The sequence below is a fragment of the Danio rerio genome, chromosome 15 (assembly GCF_049306965.1).
Source record: "Danio rerio strain Tuebingen ecotype United States chromosome 15, GRCz12tu, whole genome shotgun sequence".
Classification (NCBI taxonomy): domain Eukaryota; kingdom Metazoa; phylum Chordata; class Actinopteri; order Cypriniformes; family Danionidae; genus Danio; species Danio rerio.
In genome coordinates, this window is record NC_133190.1 from 28,392,163 (window position 1) to 28,416,354 (window position 24,192).

Genomic DNA, 24,192 nt, shown 5'->3' on the forward strand with positions numbered 1-24,192 from the left:
TCTAAATTTGACCTTTACCATAATAACTAATAAGCAGAAAATTATAAGTTTATTGAGATAAAAGTCATAGTTACTGGTTTATTAGGAGTTGTATAATAAAATGTGACCAAATAATTATGTACATAACTAAATAAACAACAACAAATTATGAAAAAAGGCACATTATGAGCAATACAATATTTTTTTAATTAAACCTAGAAAATAAATGACTGAAAATGACTGTCAACAATTTAGAAATAAGCACTATTTCTATACTATGTATATTTGTTTACAATTAGTAAAAACAATTTACAATGTAATGTTATAAATTTTATACACCCCACAAGCAGTGGGGTAATCGCTCTTTTGCAGTGGCAGGTCCTAAACTCTGGAAAACCCTTTCTACTGAGCTTCGTACAGTCACTGACCGGCCATTTTTTAAAGCCAAGCTTAAGACCCAGTTGTTTAAATTGGCTTTTATTGCATACCACTGACACTTGGTTATGTTTTTAATGTTTGTTGTATTTTATTAATATTTTTTTGTATTGTTTTGTATTGTCTCCTTTTTTGTTGTATTGTATAATTTGCTTTTACTAGTGTAAAGCACTTTGGTCAACCTTGGTTTTATTAAGGCTATATAAATAAAAGTTGATTGATTGATAGATGCGTATTATAATGATGTTGTATTTTTTAAAGTGCGGCAATAAAAATAAAACATTGAAAAAAAAAAATTATGAATGTCTCTGTGTATGTGTAAAAGAGAGTTAATTTCTCTGTGAGTCTAGTAAATCACTTATGTTAAAACACATTTCATACCACTGAATAAAATGCATGTTCATGAGATACAGATTGTGGATGAGCGTTTCACTTGTGCTACCAGCACTAGTCTTCCTTTCTCTCTTCCTGCATCCATCCTGCTCTTATTAACCCTGACACATCCATCCCTCTTTCAGTGGCTTTTCATCAGTGCTGTGCATAAGCTACCTGATAATCCAGACACTGACATGAGGCAAGTGTGTCATATTGACTATAAATATAACATGAGACACACTGAAAACCACTGCCTTCCCTACTCTTTCTTCATACTTCACACTTACGCCTTCTCATTTTTCCACAGTAAAAGCAAACACAAGAAGAGGTTCATTAAAATGATAGTCCTCCCAAAAATGAAAATGCACTAACCATTTACTCACCCTCAGGCTGTTCCAAACCTAGACTTTCCTTCTTTGTTGAATAATAAAGATATTTTGAAAAATGTTGAAAACTAGTCACCATTAACTATTATAGTAGGAATAATATACTGTGGATGTCAAGAGCAGCAGGTTACATTATTTATACAAAATAGCTTTGTGTGTGTTTAACAGATGGTAAGTAAATTAAATAGAATTTAAATTTTTATTTAACGACCTCACCTACATAAAGGAACACTTTTTTTTAAAAAGAACAATCTTTTTACCACTCTCCTGGAGTTAAACAATTGAGTTTAACCATTTTTTAATACATTCAGCTGATCTCTGGGCCTGGCGGAAGTACTTTTGGCTTAGCTTAGCATAAAATGCATTGAATTCTATTAGACCATAAGCATCCATAAAAAAAAAAAAATGAGTTTAGATATTTGTCCTATTGACTGTTGTCCTCGCTTGACTGTAGTTATATTGTTCACTAAGGCAAAGAGAACAAGAAAAATAGAAATTTTGGTTTGATTTTTGATGAATATGGCTAGGAACTATACTCTCATTCTGACATAATAATCAAGAAACTTCACTGCCATAACATGGCTGCAGCAGGTGCCAATGATACAATGCTGCTACAGTTAACAAGTTGGCAACTTTTTATAAAAGCTGCGTAATATCATTGTGCCTGCTGCAGCCATGATGCAGCAGCAAAGTTCCTTGATTATTACACTGAAAATAAATTATAGTTCTTAGTCATATCGGCCTAAAAATAGCAACTTTTCATTTTCTGTTGGTCTTAATACACAATGTAGCCAATCAAGCTGCATTTGAAGGTGTTTTCAGGTATAGTCTATGTAAATGGTATGGCAATCTTTCTGTAAATCTGAAATCTAAAATTTTTTATATTATCAGAACTGCTACAAAACTAATAGGATCTGAACTATTTACTAGTATACAAACACTCTACGAGCAATGTACTCTGAATGAAGCGAAAAGAATTTTAATGTACTCTTTCCATTTAACGATCTTTTACCTTCTAGTAGAAGATACAGAACTTTCCGCTGGAAGCGGAACAGACTTAAGAACTCTTTTATTCCAGTGTCGATCAGACTGTTGAACACTGATCGACAAAGTATGTAATTCTTTTGCATGTTCGCTTATTTTTAATTGTTATTGTGTCAGAACCTGCTGAAGTGCTGTGCGAGTCCACAGAAAACTTCCCCTTGAGGGACAATAAAGTATACAAACAAACAACAAACAAGGTGACACCTTCAGAAAAAAACTTCTGTCAATATTTGAACTAAATGAATGAACGCTTTAGCCCCTTTTGTTATGGTTTTAGGCCTTCGCAAAACATCAGTGTGTTATTGCTGCATTCTAATATATTCTCATAATGCCATTTTTGCTTCTTGCTTATACGACACCAAATGCACTGAGCTCCAGCGTGGGCCAAGTGGCAATGAAAATGGATTACGGTGACGCCAAGAATATGAGAGCCACATATGATTATGCGCTGCTTCAATATGGCTCTAGTGAGCATTATCATCATTCACTAAGAGATATGATGGCATAAAAACTCAACATAAATGAGCTTCTGCTGGTACAGTGGGTACATTGTTGCTTTGGACCGATATATCAGCCGGGATGATTAATAGGCTGATATTAGCCTATTGTGAAAGGCGTCGAGAGATAACCGTGCCTGGTTGGTCGATTAACAATAGTGGAAGATTCCCCTCGTGGCAATTTCTAAACATTGTAAGTCAACAGCCTTGTCAACGTACACAGTGAGATGGAGATTTTAGAGTACACAGTGCACAAAATAGGCTTCTGACTGTATTTCATGACTGTGAAGTCAATACTATATGTATACTGATATTATAGGGTTTAAGCCAAATATCAAATACCATGATTTTTGCCTGAGTTTAATTTCTATTACATCTATTAAGCAGGCCACTGTTGTGAATACTATTGAAACGGTTTTAGCTTGAATATAATTTTTTGCTTGACTTTAATAACCACTAGAACAGCAACAGATAATTTATAAAATTTTGAAAAAAGATTGTCTAAAAGACGTCTAAAAAGTGTTCCCTCCCTTACCTTTTCTGCTATGTACTTTTATACATGTAACGCTTTCTTCTATTGAACACAAAAGAAGTTTTTTTTTTTTTTATAGAATATTGCAAACCTGTAACCATTGACTTCCATAGTATTTGTTTTTTCTAATATGGAGGTAAGTGATTACAGGTAATCAGCTTTTTTCAAAATATCTTTCGTTTTCAACAGAATAAAGAAAGGAACCACTTGAAGGTAAGTAAAGTAAATAGTGAGTAAAATTACATTTTTGGGTAAACTATACCTTCACACAGATGTCAAATCCAGTTCCTGGAGGGCCACAGCTTTGCACAGTTTAGCTTTAACTCTAATTAAACACACCTGATCAAACAAATCAAGTCCTTAAGGCTTGCTTGGAATCAGGTATGTGTGTTGAAGCAAGGTTGGAACTAAACTGTGCAGGGCTGCGGCCCTCTAGGAACTGGATTTGACACCTTAAGGGACAAAATGGAGCTGAAAATATCCCTGATGTAAAGCCACAATTAATCAATAAATACAAATTCTCTGACTTCTAATGTCCTGAAAAGTCCACACTATTCCTAAAATTTTAAGAGCAGTGGGTTCCCTGAATAAATTATTGATAGTAACAAGTAATTATTTGGGTTTCTGTGGTCTTTCTTTAGTCTTGTCAAGGGAATTTCCCCTGTAATACTTAGGGTTGTTGTGCCTGAAAATAGATTAGATCTGTTTTTTTACATGATTCCACAATGAATCATTTAAAAAAGCACAGCATTTTATCAAAATAGAAACATATTCTGGCATAAACATTATAAAAGTGTGCGTTTTGATCAATTTAACTGACCTTTTTCAGTCTAATTTAACAGGGTTATCCTTGCTGAATAAAAGTATTACAAAAGTCATGAATTGAGAAACAAAATTTTCCTTGATCTTTAGATCCTCCAAGCTTCAGAACTGAAAGTTTCCTTTTAGTCTAAAAACAGCTTTTACTGAAACCAAACTGATAAAACTACTCATGTATCAATCCAATATTATGCAACAGTGAAACAATTGACCGTCTCTACAATAGAAGATCAATCTGTACTTCTGCATTAATGCCCCATTAGCCCTGCCCATGAGAAAAAAGCAAAAAAAGTCAATGTCAATTTTATTTATCTAGCACTATTAAACACAACCAGAGGTTGACCAATGTGCTGCACAATAAACATCGCAACAAAGAAAAATATGAAATTATAGCTAAAACAAACAATTTTCATTGATAAAATGCCAAAACAAAAAGGTTAGTTTTCAACCTAGATTTATAAACAGACAGAAATGAAACAGATCTAATACAGAGAGGCAGAGCATTCCACAACCAGCTACTGCGAAGGCACAGTCTGGTTAGATGACTGAAGAGATTGACCAGGCTGATACTCAATCAACATGTCTGACAGATAAGAAGGTGCCAGGCCATTTAGAGATTTAAAAACCAGGAGAAGAATTTTAAAAGTGACCCAACAGTGCACAGGCAACCAGTGCAAAGAGCGTAAAACTGGTGTAATGTGGTCATGTTTCTTGGTACCTGTTAAAAGCTTGCAGCAGCATTTTCAACTAATTGTAAACGGGATAAGATTTTCAGACTAATCCTTAAGTATATTGAATTACAACAGTAAAAACCTAGTGGTAATAAAAGCATGGATTCTTTTTTCATTTTTTTTCTAGATTGAATAGATTTAACAGTTTTTAAGAGTTAAAGCTGAAAGAAGCAGGATTTAACCACTGCATTTGTCTGTTTGCCAAAGCTCAAGTCATCATTCAGAATAACACCCAGATTTTTTACCCAGGGCTTCATAGAAAAACTTTCAAGTTACTGTATCAGGTTTCAAATTAGACCGTATGAAAAAAGACTTAAAAAAAAAACTGTAAAACTCCACTGTTTAACTCTAGGTGACTTGTAAAGTAAGCCTACTGTATTTCCAAAAAAGTAGAGTGTTCCTTTAAGAAATGAATTCATGTACTGCTGTCGGAAAAAAAGTCATCAAACTGGATCTAACCAGGACAGAGAGAGAGAAGTGAGCAGCCCAGATGAGCAACAACAAGAGGACAAGCAGATCAGAGCCTCAAGTAGAGCCTCAGCTGGCAGAATCATTCAACAGCACACGCGCAACACCAGCTTCTGGCCTTTAGGCAGACTTTCAAAGAAACAGCCACATCTGACACTGGCATATAAGCAGAAAAGGGAAGAACGGGCTGAAGAACTGAGAAATAACACATGGCAAACAACTGACCCTACAGTATGTAAAGTCCCGTCCCCTCTTCAAATGTTCCACAAGTTTTGCAAGCAGTCATGATGCTCTCACTAACAGTTTTGTGCACTAAAGCGAACACGGGGTGAAAGTTTACCCAAACTTCAACATGAATGGATAGTTAGAGCACCTTATGTCTGCAACATTGACACAGTGAGCTGATAAGTTTGATGAATACAGTATTTATTTGAAATATAGATGTTTTATGAAGTTACTATTGCTGTTGTTGCTGCAGCTGCTGTTACTACTATTACATCTACTACTACTAGTACTACAACAACTCAACAACAACTACAACTTAACAACAACTACTCAAAATATTATGTTAGTTGTTTGTTCAATCTACCTATTTACATTTTTTAAAACGTAATTGTTTTATGTTCAATCCACTTAAATTATAAGAAAAAAAAACCTAATAACCCAACTTAATTCCTGTTGCCCCATTACAAATTGATTGTGTGGCCGCCAGCATTTTTTACAGTGTATTAGTACTGTGCTTTCTAACAAATATAATGCATCCTCTGTAAACAAAAGAAGGATAATTAATATACTTTAATATAGGGTATCACTTGATAACATGAATCAGTTAAATTAGATAAACTAACAATAAACAAAAGTTGTAGAATTTATTAATCTTAAACTCAAATTCTACATTTACTGGTTATTTAATAAGATCAATAGTTGTATTTGTTAACAGCTAAAGCAATAAACATGTATTTAGTTTTTATTTTATTTAACTAATAATAAGAAAGGTTAATGTAAAAACATTAGTGAAAGTGACATCAAAGGCGTTAATAGTGATATATACAGTAACACTCACTGGCCGATTTATTAAGTACACCTTACTAGTACAAGGTTGAACAACCTTTTGCCTTCAGAACTGCCTTAATCCTTCATGGAGTAGATTCAACAAGGTACTGGAAATATTCCACAGAGATTTTGGTCCATATTGACATGATTGCATCACGCAGTTGCAGCAGGTTTGTAGCTGCACATCCATTATGCCAATCTCCTGTTGCGCAACATCCCAAACGTGCTCTATTGGATTAAGATATGGTGACTGTGGAGGCCATTTGAGTACAGTGAACTCATTGTCATGTTCAAAAAAACAATCTGAGATAATTCACGCTTTATGACAAGGTGCGTTATCCTGCTGGAAGTAGCCATCAGCAGATGGGTGCACTGTGGTCATAAAGTGATGGACATGATCAGCAACAGTACTCAGGTAGGCTGTGGGGTTGACATGATGGTCAATTGGTACAAATGGGCCCAAAGTGTGGCAAGAAAATATCCACCACACCATTATACCATCACCAGCCTGAACTATGGATACAAGACAGGATGAAACATTTTTCCAATCTTCTAGTCCAATTTTGGTGAATCTCTGCGAATTATAGCTTCAGTTTCCTGTTCTTAACTGACAGAAGTGGCACCCGGTGTGGTCTTCTGCTGCTGTAGCCATCCGCCTCAAGGTTCGACATGTTGTGCATACAGAGATGGTTTTCTGCATACGAAACAAGTGGTTAATTAAGTTACTGTTGCCTTTCTATCTGTTTGAACCAGCCATTTTCCTCTGACCTCTGGCATCAACAAGGCATTTACGCCCAAAACTCTCAGACGCAAAAAAATAAAATAAATACAAAAACCTGAAAAAATGTAATTCTAAAAAAAGAAGACATATTGGCCAGGGATACACTTAAAAAACAAACAAACAAAAACCTTTTACAAAACAAAACAAAAAACTAAACTAAATGATTTGAAACTAAATGATAAAACAACAACAACAAATTAAAGTCAGAATAATGAACAACAACAACAACAACAGCAATTAAATGTCAGAATAATAAAACTATAGAGAATATACAAAAAACTATCAAATGAGAAATAGTAAAAAACACAACATACTCAAATACTAAAGTTACTAAAATTGCTCCAATATAACCAGTAGACATCAATATTTTGCCATCTTCCAAAGAAAATCCAGATTCAATCGACCACTACTACATTACGCCTTGTAATACCCCTGACAGACTAAAGCAAGAACACTATAACAGGCATCCTAATGAGATCTATCTGCAGATAAAACCCACCAGATGTTGTTGTTTTGCATCTGGGAATGGGGAATAGGGATTTAACAGAGACACCTATTCAAAAAAAAAGAGCTTGGTGTGTGTGATTCTGGCTAAGTCCTGTTCTGGCATGACATGAATGAAGATTGGCATTGGCGCTGTAGTCATTCTGCCAGTGAGAGGAGCTACTGATACACCCTAAACATAAGACTCGTCCCGTCAGTCTCAGAGGAAAAGAGAGAAGCTGGGTAAACAAACTCTGCTTCTTCACATCGCACTAAAGCTGAGGTTTGTTTTCTGAACACAAACACAAAGCTACACAGGTTGTACACAAATACGCACAGAGCCTTTATGTCCCAAAGGCAAGGCACACATGGCTGGCAGCATGTGTGATGGGGGCAGAGGTGAACAGTGTTGTGTCTTTGGGGAAATGGGCTTTTTTTAATAGTTTTTGTTGTGTTTCAAATGATGCCAAACTTCCATTCAGAACTGAAATGATGTTGGATAATCAGGCTGGGCTATAAACTGACTTTGGCTTTGTGCTTTATTAATGTCCTTTATACAAATAATGTTACGCTTGGTATTCTGCATGTTATGCTATGGAAATATGTTGTGTTATACTGTAGCTAGGGCCAGACAGAATTTGAAGACATTTTTTGCTATTTGTACACAGATATTTGTGTACAACATATAATACATCTACTAAATAACAGAAAATTTTTCTTTACAAACTATATTATAAATAAATCATATGAACACTTTTTTATTTTAGTTAATAATATTACTGAAAATAATTTAATAACTGAAGAAATATTAATGTACACACATTTACACAAGTAAATAAACAGACTCAATGATAGGCTGAAAATCAGCCGATATCTGCTCGCACAGATTCCGTGTGGGCCTAGTTATGTCATGTAAACAATTATTGTAAATGCAAGCAGAAGTACTTTGAGATCTAGTCTAGAGCGCATTGGGAGCTAATGTTAAGAGATATTAACACAAGAGTAATATGTTTGCATTTATGAACACCTGTTAAAAGATGAGCCGCTGGATTTTGAACAATTTTTTGTTAAGATAATTTCCAGATACAGGAAATAAAAATAACCAATTGTACAAGAAATAAAATCAAGAATTGCAGTTCCAAAGTTCTTAAAAGAGAGGAAAGTATTGCTTTGTCCTTTTATTGTTCTTTTATAGAAAGCATAGTTACATTTTCCATTTCTTGTTGGTTCCAGTCTATTAATTTACAGTATAAACCGACTACAAAGTGTTGTTACAGTGTGTTCTAGGATTATTGGATTGCCTGTTAGATCTATTTTATCTAGATTCTTAGGTTAGCAAGCAAAATTATTAAGGATCACTCACACATTCTTCATTCAGCATTTGAGTTGCTCCCCTCTGGACGAGTTTCGTTGTACTGGGTGTAGAACTCAGAGACGGAGAGCCACTTTTGTTCCTAAGGCTATTTTGGTTTTAAATTCCAAAAGTAACAATTTTTAGTCCAAATTTTAGATATTTTTAAATCAACATACTTGTTTTTATTTGTTGTTGTTATTGTTTTTTTTTTATTTGTATATGGTGTTTGCATGTTAATAATATTGTTTTCTTTTGGTGCTGCTCCATATGCCTTGAATTGCCTCTAGGGGATAAAAGTTTGAAATGAATTGAATTTCAAGAGTTCACACTTAGCTGATGATTGTTTATAAAGCTTGTTTAGTATACTGTCCCGGGAGAGAGCCCTGAGATTATGAGATCCTCGAGCCCGGGGCATTAAAAAAATGTACATACTGTCACTTAATGAATGAGGGACAAAGCAGAAGACATCAGAGTGCAAATCAAGGCAAAGGCAGGTTCAACATGACTAGTGAATTCCACATTGAGCGTCATTGTTTAATAAATGGAATTTTGTTAATGGTTTTATTGTAATAAGTTCATTAAAATAACATATACTTTTCAAAAATAATGCAATGCATTCATAAATATGGTTAAAGTATTTTGTTATATATTTTATGAAATAAATGAGGAAATTACCCATAGCAACTTTTTTGCTACATTTACTTTCGGCCCACAGCTCTCAATCAAGCCATAATTTTGGATTTTCTTCATAAGAAAAAGTTTGGGCAGCCCTGCTTTAGTTGGTAAAACTTGACAACTAAATTAAAGTACACATTTATTTTTCTATCAACTAAGACACCTGTTTTTTTTTTAAACATATTTGAACAAAGAAGATAAAACTACAGAATTTACAAGGGAGATGTTCGGGACATCAGAAGAGCAAAACACAACGATTTGTCATTTTAATGAAAGTAAAAGAGAACAATTCAAAGACATCTAGGCTTTGACATCACAAAGACTGGCAGAGAGTCTACACCAAAGATGCCCAAACTAGAGCCCGCAGGCCAAAGTTGGCCCATTCTTACCTTTGATCTGGCAAACCATTCCATTTGGAAAAAAAGGGAGTGTGATGGGTAGGTGGTTAGGGTGAATTTCTTTGACAAATTTCGTAATTTTGAATGTATTGTAACCTTTTTTTGTTTGTTTTGTTTTATAAATTCATCATATTTAATAAAAAAATATATAGTAAATACTGTCACTCGACGAATTTCAGGCAATGCACATGACATCAGGAAGCAAATCAAAGCAAAGGCTGGCGCAGCATAGTGTAATTCAGCATTGAACTCCATTGCATTAAATGGGATCGTTTATGTTTTTGCTGTAATAACTTCATTAAACATTTTTTTAATATACTGCATTTAATAATATAATTTAAAGCAATGTTTTCTAGTTATTTTTTAATATTAGGAAATAAATTAGAAGACTACTCATCGACACTTTAATGTATCCTCAGCCCTCAGACCTCAATAAAGTTTGGTTTTCGGCCCTTCAAAAGAAAAAGTTTGGGCATCTCTTGTCTACATCTTTTTTATGCGTATGGGGCAAATATAATCGAGTGTCACCTTCATAGCAATGACAGCGCAGGCAAAGTTTTTCATAGAGGCTTAAGAGAGCATATACAGCATACAGAAAAAACAAAGGAGCCACCCCTAAAAAATATTGTGCAATATTGATTGAGAAGTTGATTAACTTCTTATATTCCCTACAGTAAAGTGATATTTAATAAACATCCACAATATTGCTACAGAAATGCTTATTCATTATTCGTAGTCTGCTGAAAGTAATTTGTTAATTCTAATATGTTGCCTTTTGACATTCAGTGGTGAAACTGAGGAGAATAATAACACCTAATTGCATCCAATTTAAAACACTTCATTAATTGTTTACAGTTTAATGGTGGCTATTCCCCATAATTCACTCAAAGCATCATGGAATGTAGGATAAATAATGGATAGAGAAGAGAAGAAGATATGTGTACCTCATATGGAGACAGCAGGGGTTTGGAGAAAGCCGTTCCCCAGTCGATAGAGAGGCGTGGACAAGCAATCTGCACCCACCTATACAGGAGGGAGGGAGGGGAGAGAGAGAGTTAAACAAAGTGGTCCAAGAGATGGCAAATCATTTTATGCGTGTTGTGATTATTTCAGATTGAGAAGAAAATCAGGGGATTATTATTCAAAAGGAAATGACTCGATCTGTAAGAAGAGATCAAAACATAATTGAGTTTTTTTTGTTTCCTTCTAATTTATAAATTTCAATGAAACTAGGAATGTGTTTAAAAACAGGAGCAATTAAAAGATAGATTTTATTTTTATTGTAGATTACATGCTTATCTAAAAAACTAGCCTGTATTAACGACTGATAGATAGATAGACAGATAGATACTGTTGACATATGAATGAATAGACTGCCTGTTTAAGGTCATGCCATAGCATCTCAAAGTCTTTAGTACGTTTTTTCATCAGCCATTCAGAAGTTGGCTTGCTGGTGTGCTTTGGATCATTGTCCTGCTGCAGAACCAAGGTTTGCTTCAGATTGAGGTCACTAACAGATGGCTGGACATTCTTCTGGATATTTTGGTACACAGAAGAATTCATGATTCCACGTTTCAGGTTTTCTAGGTCCTAATGCAGCGAATTAACCCCAGACCATCACTCTATTACCCCCAACACATTTTACTGTTGGTATGATGTTGTTTTTTCTGAAATGTGACGTTACTTTTAAGCCATGCATTATTGGAAACGTATCTTCCAGTTCAACCTTTGTCTCAACAATCCAGATTTACAATCCAGAGTATATTCTCAAAAGTCTTGAGGATCATCAAGATGTTTTCTTGCAAAACTAACACAAGCCTTTATGTTCTTTTATCACAGCAGTGGTTTTTGTCCTGGACCTTATGCAAACCATTTTTGCCCAATCTCTAACTTATGGTGGTGTCATGAAAACTCAACATTGAATCTTTTGTGACATTTTGGATGAGTTGTGACTGTGCTCTTGGGGTAATTTTGGTTGACCAGCCACTGCTGGGAAGGATATCGACTGCTCCATGTTTTTGTGATTTGCACTCACTGGTTCTCACTGTGGTTCACTGCACTAACAACGTTTTACAAATGGTTTTAAAACCTTTTCCAAACCGGTAGATCTCTTTTTACTTTGCTGTTTTATTCATTAATTTCTTCTCAGCTTTGTCCATTTATTAATCTGGGGTCGTCACAGCTTCCATTCACACACATTCACTACGGACAATTTAGCCTACCCAATTCACCTATACCGCATGTCTTTGTACTGTGGGGGAAACCGGAGCACCTGGAAGAAACCCACACCAACACAGGGAGAACACGCAAACTTCACACAGAAATGCCAACTGACCCAGTCGAGGCTCGAACCAGTGACCTTCTTGCTGTGAGGTGACAGCAACACCCGATGCACCAGTGTTGCATTCTTTGCTGCTTGTTTAGGAAATTTTTTGGACTTTGAGGATCGTTTGGTCTACTTCACTTAGTCAAGTAGATCCTATTAAAGTCATTTATTAATTGTAAAAAGGTGTAATTGGGCCTGGGTGTGGCTAGATAAATTTAATTCAGGTGGGATTAACTAGACTTATGTTTTAACAAATGGTTTTACACAGGGATGTGTAGTTATGAATTTCGTTTTCCTTTAAAGGTCTAAGAAACCCTTTGGATTGGAAAGTACTTTTTTTTTGAGATTTTAACAGATTTGTTTGTGTTGAGCATCACTTAAGACAATGTTAGCACCTGTCAGCTTTAATTGTGGGGAAAACTGTAAAATTTTTAGCTTTTGTCAGCTAATTTCATCTTCTGGGGTTAAAATGATTTTGGGGCGGGAGCAAAATCAGTGACGTAGCGCAAAACTGCAAGTGCAAAGATGACGCATTGAGTTCTAAATATTATTCATAGCGGATTTTTCTAATCCTATGAGAAGTGCCGGCTTTTTTAATAATTCATGACATAATATTCATATTCAATCGTACTTTCCGAAGGCAAGACACAGTCAGACCTGCCAGTGCCCAGCTGTGAGACCCTATGTTGATGACTGGGTGAGACCATATCCACGGACCCATGGCACACAGTATTTAGCCGTTCATGAAGACTCATTTGTGTTTGTTTCCATGATCCACGGGGGTTTGTTGCATGTTTTCCCTTGCGAGCCTGTCAGGGCCGATACAGTAAAGCTGATTGTGTGAAGCAAGCATTTTTGTCAGGAGAGCAGTACGAGAATTGGCGAATTCTGGCGCACTTTGTCTTTTATCAGTGGAGAACGTTCACATTTAGACACATCACCATGCTGCTGTGTTAGCCTAAATCCTCCAGATTACCAGCAGGGCTAATGGTCCAAATAGGCAGGGCAAGAGACCTGCAGCACTGAGTCTGCATTCAGACCCAGGGATTGAGGGAGAAGTCCTCATTTATAGTGTTTATATAAAGACGATTATCTTTATAATGATATAAATTGTGATTGTGTGTATGAAATTACAAATAACAAATGTAGCAGGGCATTAAATTACTGTTTATTTCTTTGCAGTTTAACTTTGCAAACTATAAAATCATGGGTCTTCTCATGGTTTGTCTCTCATTTTGTGAGCCAACTTACAACAGTTGTTCGCTCCCCTCCTTCTCCTCTGCTGGCCACGCACACTCCTGCCTCGCGGAGCTCCACACCCATTATAATGCATTTTTTAAAAAAAATTAAAGGTAGACTTGAACTAAAAGTGGGAGGTTTCATGGCCCTTAACAATAAAAACTGTATTCTAAAGCTGCATATGTTTACATGTGTTATTATTGATTAATATTTAAACTTGTTTAATGATCTAAAACATTAAAGTGTGCCAAAGATGCAAAAAAAGAAAAAAAAGAAAGAAAAGAAAATCAGTACAAACAGGTTTGTTTACCCATATGATACCCATTTTTTCAAATGACAATATATACTGTTATACAATTCATTCATATAATACTTTGGAATCACCTTTATGCTTTGTTTATTAACTTTATTAATACTTGAGTACATGAATTGAGTTTTACACACTCTGCATTTAGCAGTTTAATATTTAACCAAGTTAAACTAAACTAAGAATGATAAAATATCCTAACTTCAAACAAATGTTAACTGAAATAACAATTTTTCTTTTTCATTTAGTTTAACATGCACAAAAATAATAAAGTCTGATTAAAAAAATGGTAAAAAAGAGGCACTAAAAACTCAGAATTTAATTATTATCTTCATTCAAAGATAAGAAAACAAAAGAAATCTAAATTAATAAAAAAAAATGTAATTGTTGCACACTATTTAAGATACAAGTGAAGGAAAAGCAAGGCAGGCACACACACACACACACACACACACACACACACACACACACACACACACACACACACACACACACACACACACACACACACACACACACACACACACACACACACACACACTTGGCGAATCAGATCACAGATCAGCTCGCAGGGTGAATGTAAATGTGGATATGAACCACATTGATGTGCAATGCTGATGCTCTCCCCTGTAAATATAGGAGTAAATCTGCACTGCCCCAAAGCTTCCCTGCACAGCATTATTATTAAGACAAGCATGAAGTCAAGTAAAATCAAGAAAGACAAGACAAGAAGAGGAAGAGGAAGAAGAAGAAGGAAAGAGGACTTAGGTGAAGCAGCAGCAGCGCTAAGAAAGGTTAGGTGAGCAAAAAACAACTGCACTGCAATGCCCTAGTCTCCACGGAGCTACCCTACATAGAAGCCAGACTAGGCGGCAGAGAGAGAGAGAGAGAGAGAGAGAGAGAGAGAGAGAGAGAGAGAGAGAGAGAGAGAGAGAGAGAGAGAGAGAGAGAGAGAGAGAGAGAGAGAGAGAGAGAGAGAGAGAGAGAGAGAGAGGGAGAGAGAGAGAGAGAGAGAGAGAGAGAGAGAGAGAGAAAGAAAGAGAGAGAGAGAATAACAGTGACATGAGAGGTGAGAGAGTCACATGAGGAACAATATGAGTGATGGTTGGCAGGCAGAGCCACAGAGTGTCTGGAGAAACTGCATTTGTCTTTTGAGTGTGTGTGATGAATACAGAAGAGCTGAGACAGGAATTGTGGGTATTTGGATGCCTAATGCAATGTAAAAGAACATTCAGAGAAATGCGCACACCTGCAGCTGAACTAAACGCTTGGGAAGCTGACAAGACGGTGTAAATGTACAACAAAGGAAGTGTTCATGCATTCAAAGAGAACAAGACCTCAAAAATTCCATATAGTACTTTTTTTTTTTTTTTACACACACACACACACTGGTTGGTTTTTGTGACAGGTTTTTGTGACTATGAGGACTCTTGAGATGTGTTATGTTTTTTGATCACACTTTACAATAATGTTTCATGTTAGTTAATATGCACCAACAACATTCAAATTCATGCATGATAACTTTGGTTAAAGCACCTTGACTTAATATGAACTACAACGACAACGATGAACTGTATTGTCATCAACTAACATGAACAAATGCTGTAATGAATGTAGTTCATTGTTCAGAGTAAACATATTACCTAACACTAAATGGTCACGAAACATCAAAACACATTTTTTGAGATGTTGAAAGTCATAGATATGTCCCACGTTTCTAAAAACCCTATTAGGACACATATATACTTCAGAAAAAAGAAAAAATTGGTTGTTTTTGCGTTGTTCTTAGTCATTCATTCTTGCAGTTTGAAAATAAATTTTGAAGCTAAGTCACAGTGATGAGGTCATTGTGTAAATTCCAGTGTGGAGATAGGATGTCTGTGCCGGCGGGTACAAAGTGACATCATTGAGTTTTCAGCACAACTGTTCATTAATTAATGAGAAAGACTTGGGTCAAACCAATCAGTGCGCTCTATTGTGAACGAGATGCAACAACATTAATGAGCATGATATAGCTTTGAAGACCTGTTACAGTGTTTAGAGAGGTGCCAAGTCGTGTTGCCAACCAGAAGAAGAATTGTTTGGAGACATGGCTTGTCAGTGTTGCGGTTAAAAATGTGCCACAACAAAGGTAATAGCTGCGTCTCAAATGGCACACTATACACTATGCACTTCTGCACTTACACACTCAACAGTATAGTATATGTATGTAGTGTCGTCCCAAATAGAACACTAATGTTTTTTTACTAAGCAGAAATTAAAACCGTTTCCCTGATGATGTTTGATGGTTGTCAAATCAGTGAACTAAACGACCAAACTATCAAATGATACCTGGCATGACTATAACTGCATTCACCATCCGGAGGTGCTATAATCACTCTCGCAGGAGAACTTTGCTTTCACCATCCAAAATAAATAAAGTTTTCCAACATGTGCGCCCCATAGCTCCGCCCCTTCTGCTACCTGAGCAAATCTGCGGTCGTTGAGTGCGTGAAGTGTACATGTGTGAACATTACACACTTCAGTTTAACGGCTGAATGAGTGCATCATCCGGGTAATTAAAGTGCACTTGTTATTTTTAGAGTTTTCAGTGTGAACGCATTACTTACACTATTTATACTACAAAATGGTGTAGAAAAGTGGACAAGTATGCGATTTTGGGACGCAGCTTTTATTTTCATTTCCCCACGATAAGAGCACAGCTTGCGAGTAGGCCAACATTTGTGGATTACAGTGGTTTGCTAACACAAAAATATGCTTGTAAGGAACATTTTTTACCCGACACCTTTTTGAATCTGGAAATGGTGAAATCCGGATTTGCCACTCCTCTTCCTTTAGAAAAAGACACAGTTCCAGTTTGTGTTGATTGTTCCGTCTATATGGATTTGGTAAGTTTCCGATCAATGTTTTTTATAAATGTTTATTCAGATGGCAAAGTAAGTTTGCATTATCAGAGTTTTTCAGGTTTTAAAGACATTCCTTAGTCAAAATGATTTAGTTACTATGTTTACAGTAATATCACTACAATATTATGGACTGAAAGATCTTTGAATGTAAACATGTAAACATACACGTAAACACCTTGATCAAACTATTAATGTCATGTCGGATTTTCACTGCATAGAATTTTCGCCGCATTTTGTGACAGGATAGTCTAAACACACACGGCTGTTTGACACTATTCTCTGCACCTACGAGTCAGTGAAGGACCACAGACACCCCAGTTTTTTTTTCTCTATATGGGGTGCAGTATCAAATTGCATGAAAACAACACTCTTCCAGCAACTTCTAGCATCCAATCCAATCTTGTTTGTCATGAGGGTATGAATGAAATGTTCTCGAATTAAAAGCGAAAGTGATAAAACTGCAGTCAAAGTCAACAAAGTAAAAGTGAAACACGTAAAATTACATGAAACACTAGAGGAATTGTGGATGGTGTGGTGACAAAATGACTTTAATCAAAATGTATTAATTTAAATGATGTCCATGTAAACGTAATCAGTCAATCTCCCCTGTGTCTTTGTTTGTGTTGCCTCTGTAAAAATCAGCGCGTGAACGTAATAAAACTCCTCTTTTCATGCAACCCTTCCCTTTTTTCGCCACTCAACACACCTAGTCAAAGCTGGATTTACTCACTTTCCTGACTTTTTTCAAACTAGAGGTGGGAAAACACCATGTTGGGACAGGCGGTTTATGGCCATTTAACTAATACGTCCTTATTGTCAAGTGTTACCTGTTTTTCATACTGTAAAAGCTGCTTATCATATGACCTTACCCTATTGTACCAAACCTTTACAACTAAACTCAACCCTAAGAGGAAAACCTCTGGCAATTGTGTGAAAAAAACTGTTAAGTATTATTTTGTAACAGTTTTAACTATGAGAACTATTATGAGAGCATGTCCTCATAATCCACCTCAACATTGTATAACCTAGGTCATACCCAAGTCATTATTCAAATTTATGTCCTCATAAACCACATGAGCAAAAACAAACACACTTTGGCCACTTTATTAGCGGCATTTGTTCACCTGCTTATTAATGTAAACTTCAAATCAGCTAATAACATTGCAGCAACTCAATGCATTTAGAAATATGAAGTGAACAAAATCTGCTGAAGTGTAAAAGGAGCAGCAGAATGGAACAGAAAGATGATTTTAAGGGTCTTTGGATTGACGTGGTTGTTGGTGCGAGACAGGCTGGTCTCCGTTTTCAGAAACTGCTGATCTACAGCAATTTTCACAAACAACCATCTGTAGAGTTTACAGAGAATGGTCAGAAAAGGACAAAATATCTGTTGAGCAACAGTTGTTTGGGCAAAAATGCACAAAATGAATGACAGGATGACAGAAACTGACAGATAGACAGAGGTCAAATGAACGACTGACAGATATGACGGATAGATGAAAGGGCAGATAGCCATAATGATAGACAGATGGACAAGAATCAAAGGTGATCAGCAAATTGGAATCTGAAGTGTAGCTTAAAGACTTTTAAACAGTTATAATGTCATGTAGTTAAAAGCTTTTAAGAGTTAAATGGGTTAATTGAAAGTCAGTATTGTCAACATTAATTTTACAAACTATGCTCTTTTGCAGTCTTGTCTGTTATAAACATGTGGTTGTTAGGTTGTATAGTGATTGAATGATTATTGCTACTTATCTTTATCATTATATACTGTCTGTGGCTCCATATTGATATTTGTTAGTCAGATTGCCTGACAGTTGTGTATGTGTTTGAATGAGACAAGTTTTTATAGCATTCTGTTATAGTATTATACCCTCGCTAGCCACTTTATTAGGTACACCTGTCCAACTGCTCATTAACACAAATTTCTCATCAGCCAATCACATGGCAGCAACTCAATGCATTTAGGCATGTAGACATGGTCAAGAAGATCTGCTGTAGTTCAAATTTAGCATTAGAATGGAAAAGAAAGATGATTTAAATGAATTTAAATGGGGTATGGTTGTTGGTGCCAGACGGAATGTTCTGAGTATTTCAGAAACTGCAAATCCACTGGAATTTTCATGCACAATCATCTCTCGAGTTTTCAGAGAATGGCCTAAAAAAGAGAAAATATCTGTTGAGCGGTAGTTCTGTGGGTGCAAATACCTTGTTCATGTCAGAGGTCATAGGAAAATGGGCAGACTGGCTCGAGCTGATAAAATGGCAACAGTAACTCAAATATCCACTGGTGCAATGTGTGGGGGATATTTTCTTGCCACCCTTTGGGCTCATTAGTACCAATTGAGCATTGTGTCATTTCCACAGCCTATCTGAGTATTGTTACTGACCATGTTCATCCTTTTATGACCACATTGTACTCATCTTTTGATAGCTACTTCCAGCAGGATAACACGCCATGTCAAAGCATGAATTTTCTCAGACTGGTTTCTTGAACATGACAGTTCACTGTACACAAATGGCCTGCACACTCACCAAATCTCAATCCAATAGAGCACCTTTGGGATGTAGTAAAAATGGGAGATTTGCATCATGGATGTGCAGCCGACAAATCTGCAAAAACTGCGTGATGCTATCATGTCAATATGGACTAAACTCTCTGAGGAACATTTCCGGTATCTTGTTGAATCTATGCCACGAAGGATTAAGGCAGTTCTGAAGGGAAAAAGGGGTCTTAGTCACCCGGTCTTAGAAAGTGTACCTAATAAAGTGGCTAGTTAGTGTAGGTATAGTATAATTTCATGTTATCTTGTATTTTAAAGCTTGTATTTATCATTTATTGATTAAATGTTTTATATTTTAGGAAAACAATATAAGGCAAAATAGCCTTTTGGCTATAATTCTGGCACACAGTACATTGAAAAAAATGTATTCATCAATATCATCAATAGTCAAGTCACCCAAAAAAAATTAATAAAGAAAACCAATCCTAAAAACGATTTGTGCCAAAGATTTAAAAATGCCTAAAAATATAATTTTAGTAAAATTATTTTAGTAAAAATATTAAAATTTTGGCTGGTATTGATAACTCTTCATAATTGAAAGCCAATAACTTAGAGGCCTTTAAATTCAAATCTTTATATTCAGATTCTTTAATAAAAATGCTTTCCAATATCAACCAATAGCAATAACATTAACCTTTATTGGCTGATACCAATATGACCTCCCCTATTTACTTTTTAGCTTTCCAAGATTATCTTGATTGTCAGGTAGTCAGTAGCTTCAGTCGAAACTGCAATAACTGGGTTAAGAATGTCTTAGTGAGCAAGAGATCCATAATGCAAACCAGAGTATTGCTGGTTTAAATCTTCGTCAGAGGATCCAAAGATCTTCACAGCTGCGACTGGTCCTCATGACCTCTCTAATCTCAGCCTTAAGCATGACTCTTAATCCTCAGTTGCTCCAGGAGGTTGCATCATGGTACTGTACGGCTATTGCAAAATGATCCACACCCCCCAAAGGCAAATGAATGAATGATAGCACGTTATTGAAACCTTTTCCTTGGATCAAAATTCATCAAAACCCTAATTAAAATGATGGGTGGATGACTGTTTTTATTTGGACACAGAATCATGCAACAGCTGCTTTGCTTGACTACTGTGTGTGGGAATTTGGTTAATCTCACAGTGGCAGACTTTGATGGAAGTCTGATCCATACTGTGGCTCACTCTGGCCAACACCACCCACAGAAAGCGGCTGCCTTGATGGATCTGTGAAAGACCAACCACAGTTATGCATATAAAGCTTAGGAGTGCACACAGATGCCAGAGTAACAAGGCCATTTTGGCAATATAAACCAGCCTTAACTACCACATTTGCATGGCTACACTAATAGGTTAAAGTTTGGCTGGTTAGCATGACATGTTAACCCCTGCTGGTAATGTTGTAACTACACCATCTGGACTTTAAATGTTATTAGCCTTTAATTGAAAGTGAATCAAAACAAACCAGAGATTCCAGCAGAACATGATGCAACTTTTAGTTGATTGTGATTACTAGACAAGTCAAGTTTGTCAAGACAAGCTTCATGTTTACAACCTGTCCAGGTTGAAAAAATGATGTAAAAAGATAAGATGATGTAAAAACAGCCAGAAATACCAAAAACATAAGGCAGATGGATGGATGAAGTTTTTACATGCTTGACTTCAGTATTGCAATGCATTTCCAACTGAATATGAATATTGAATAGAAAGGTCTAGTTTTTTATTGGCACAAAAGTAAATTGTACCTTACCACTTTTTGGCATCCTTTCCAAAGGGTACCTAGCATAACGGTAGAATTACTGCTGAATACTATTACTTTACAGAGAATCTACACCAGCACGTACTACAAGCCAGGTGAATTACAACCATACCTGCCAACACTCACGTTTTTCCCAGGAGTCTCTCATATTTCAGACTAGGGCTGTGCGATTAATCAAAATCAAATCATAATTGCAGTTTGAAACATTGCGATTAGCTAATCGCCAGAGGCTGCAATATGGAATACATATTATTTAACTTTTCCCACCCAGAGCAAATGCGTGAATGTCGTCTCTGTGTGATAGTTTTACTAGCCAATTGAGTGAGCACACTTTCATTATGCCCAATCAGAATTGCGCAACCGAGTTATGCGGAACCTCAACAATAAAAAACAAACAAACAGGAAAACGTGAAAGAGTGGGATGATGGTGGCTGCCTCTTTAGAAGCATTAATAGACAAATTATTATCAAAGAAAAACAGCTCATTGGTAATATGGGAATATCTTGGTTTCAAAGTCACAGACATCAAGCAAAACCAGGTAATTTGTAAGAGATGTCGCAGAATTGTTGCCACAGCATGAGGAAATACAACAACCAGCACTTTAAAAAGGCTACATGAGGAGTGCCTTGCTAAAAAGTCAACTAAAAGTATTTCCAGGGACAATCAAGTAGCAAGTAAAGTACAATTTCAGAGCTTTTTGCTAATATAAGTTGATATCTTTTCAGTTCCTTTTTTAAAGTAACACTCACTGCATTTTAGCAGTAGGAAGCTACAATACAGATTATTGAGCTGAAGCTTGACTACAAAATTAAAATGTGAATCAAAATTGCAATAAGCAAAATAGCAAAAAAAAAAAAATAAAATAATAATAATAATAATAATAAAAATGAAAATAAAAAATAAAAAAAGTTTCCCTAAATCGCACAGCCTATTTCAGACCCATATCCCCTTGGTCCTCAGCTTTTTGGTAAAGTCTGTAACACCCCCGGTCGCCAGCTTTGGTATAGTATCCAATCACAGAGGCTGCCCCAAACCCGGTCCATAGTACAGTTATAACAACCACAAACAACACCACACCGCAGACAAACACCCACCCTACCAGAATTTCACAGACAAATGTTGGCAGGTATAATTACAACACTGAAAGCCCCCTTTTAAATGCACAGCCTAGACATGGCACCGTAATACACAGCAATTAAAAAAGTCATCTTCAGGTCAAACAAATTTTGTTGTCTTCCTGTGACAAACAGCCACATGCCAAGAAGTAAGAACAGATCTGCTGTATGTCCTCTGTTGTTGTTTATGAAGGCGTTTGAGAGTGTGTGGAAAGAGTGTGTGGTGCCGCTTTCTTTTTCTATTTATGTGCACTTCAAGTATTTATATTTGAAATAATGAACTTGAGGTCACAAAAGACATGACATTGAAAAATTCATTTACATGTAGCTTCATACTTCGAGTTAGAATGACACTGATCAAAACCGTAATCAAGAATGCGGCGACACCAAAGCTCCAAAAACTACCAATATGTTAAATTAAAAAGGCTAAGACAAAGCATGTGATATTTTGAACACACAGGCTCTTCATCAGACTATTGATCAAAACCAAGCCTACAAAGTAAAGGTACTGTTGGAAGTGGAAACACAAGCCTGATCAAGGTAACCTGTACTAAACTGTACCAAAGACTAGAATACACAAGACATGTCCCTCGTACCTTTTTGAATGGGGAAAAGTGTAGCGTCAATATGGTGAATAAAGCCCCGCCTACTAGTACAGGAGCCAATCATTGATTGCTATTTGGCGAATAAAGATCTCCTTCTAGTACAGGAACCAATCATCGATCGCTGTAGACTGACGATACTCAGGGGGAGGAGCTCAGACCAGACGTGAGTTTCTGCAGATTTTGTGTGATTTGGACGTTTAGAAATGAAACTAAAGACACAGTTGTTTAATTTTAAGGGTGATTCCTAATATGAAATTCAATGATAAGCTTGGCAAGCAGTTTTGGAGAATTTGATGTTTCTCCATTAAGACAAAATGCCTGAGCATACTGTCCAAGAGGACTTTCAAAGATGGCAGTTGAGTGAAATGACTTTCCGTAAAGGGACTTTGACCGTGCTGTACTTAACTGAAACATACCACTCATTGGAAATAAAGTATTAATGTCCTCAACCTCAACACAAAATTAAGTTGTGAATAAAGTTGCTCAGATAATTTGTTCACTTTAAGAATAGCAACGTGTGCTAACAAAGTAAACAGTGTTCCTCAAGGTAACACAGACCTTCTTGGGCAACACTGTGCGGTAACATCCAGTCAGCAGTTACCTGTACAGAAATCACAAGCACAGATCACACAAAACAAAACAAATCAAAAAAGTGTAGAAAGTCAGAGAGAGCCGACGGCAACAGGAGTCCTTCTTTAGAAGTCTAGTTCAAGGTAAAAAAGCAGATAGAGAAATGAGGAATGGGCAGTAAATGCAAATTCCAACTTAGTATCTGTGTCTGAATTGGATTTCAAATATGCAAGGGGGGCTGAGGTTGCATCGGGAACCTCAGCACGCCACCAAATTCAATTTACAGGCTTATCAGAGGCAGCATCTGTCCCCTCGCCTGAGACAGCCCTCGCTGCGGGAGCCATACGGGCAGAGACGCACTCCTCCGTCTGGCCGCATCAAGCCCATTCTCCCAATCCACTTCTGATCCGCAGAGGAGAGGGGAGGTCAAAGACATGTAATGATGCCTGTTTTGCTTCCTCTGAAACGGCGCCATCAGCATGTGAAGGCAGACCTGATGAGGGCACGTTCCAGCTGATCCCCGAACCGTCGCCTGAAGGTGGGGGGGCGAGACTTCACATCAAAGAGTCTAATTGAAGGAGGAAGAGGAACGGGAGCTTTGCCATTGACTGCAGGGGGGTTTTCCTCGCGCTGTTGGGAGCAGCAACCCCAGCCGGCACTCCTTTTGCCGAGTGGAAATAATGGATTTTAATTAGCCACTCGACCTGCAGCATACAATAGCACAATTAACCTTTCCAATCCACGGGGAAATAGGCATCGGTGCCTCCAAACATCACTTAAAGCTGACAAAGATGTGTAATTACATTATGCTT

General features: G+C 36.6%; 2 protein-coding genes across 4 annotated transcripts in view; both read right to left on the reverse strand.

The window, feature by feature from the left end:
* Nucleotides 1-24,192, reverse strand: part of tp53i13 (tumor protein p53 inducible protein 13) — a 732,349-nt gene that overhangs the window by 344,098 nt on the left and 364,059 nt on the right. The gene's annotated exons all lie outside the window — the stretch shown is intronic.
* dph1 (diphthamide biosynthesis 1) overlaps nt 1-24,192 on the reverse strand; it is a 178,700-nt gene that overhangs the window by 7,800 nt on the left and 146,708 nt on the right. For 2 of the 3 annotated variants that reach the window (XM_005157582.5, XM_005157581.5), the window contains exon 10: nt 10,955-11,033. In XM_005157582.5, the coding sequence (XP_005157639.2) occupies nt 10,955-11,033 (79 nt within the window). 3 annotated transcript variants of the gene reach the window in all.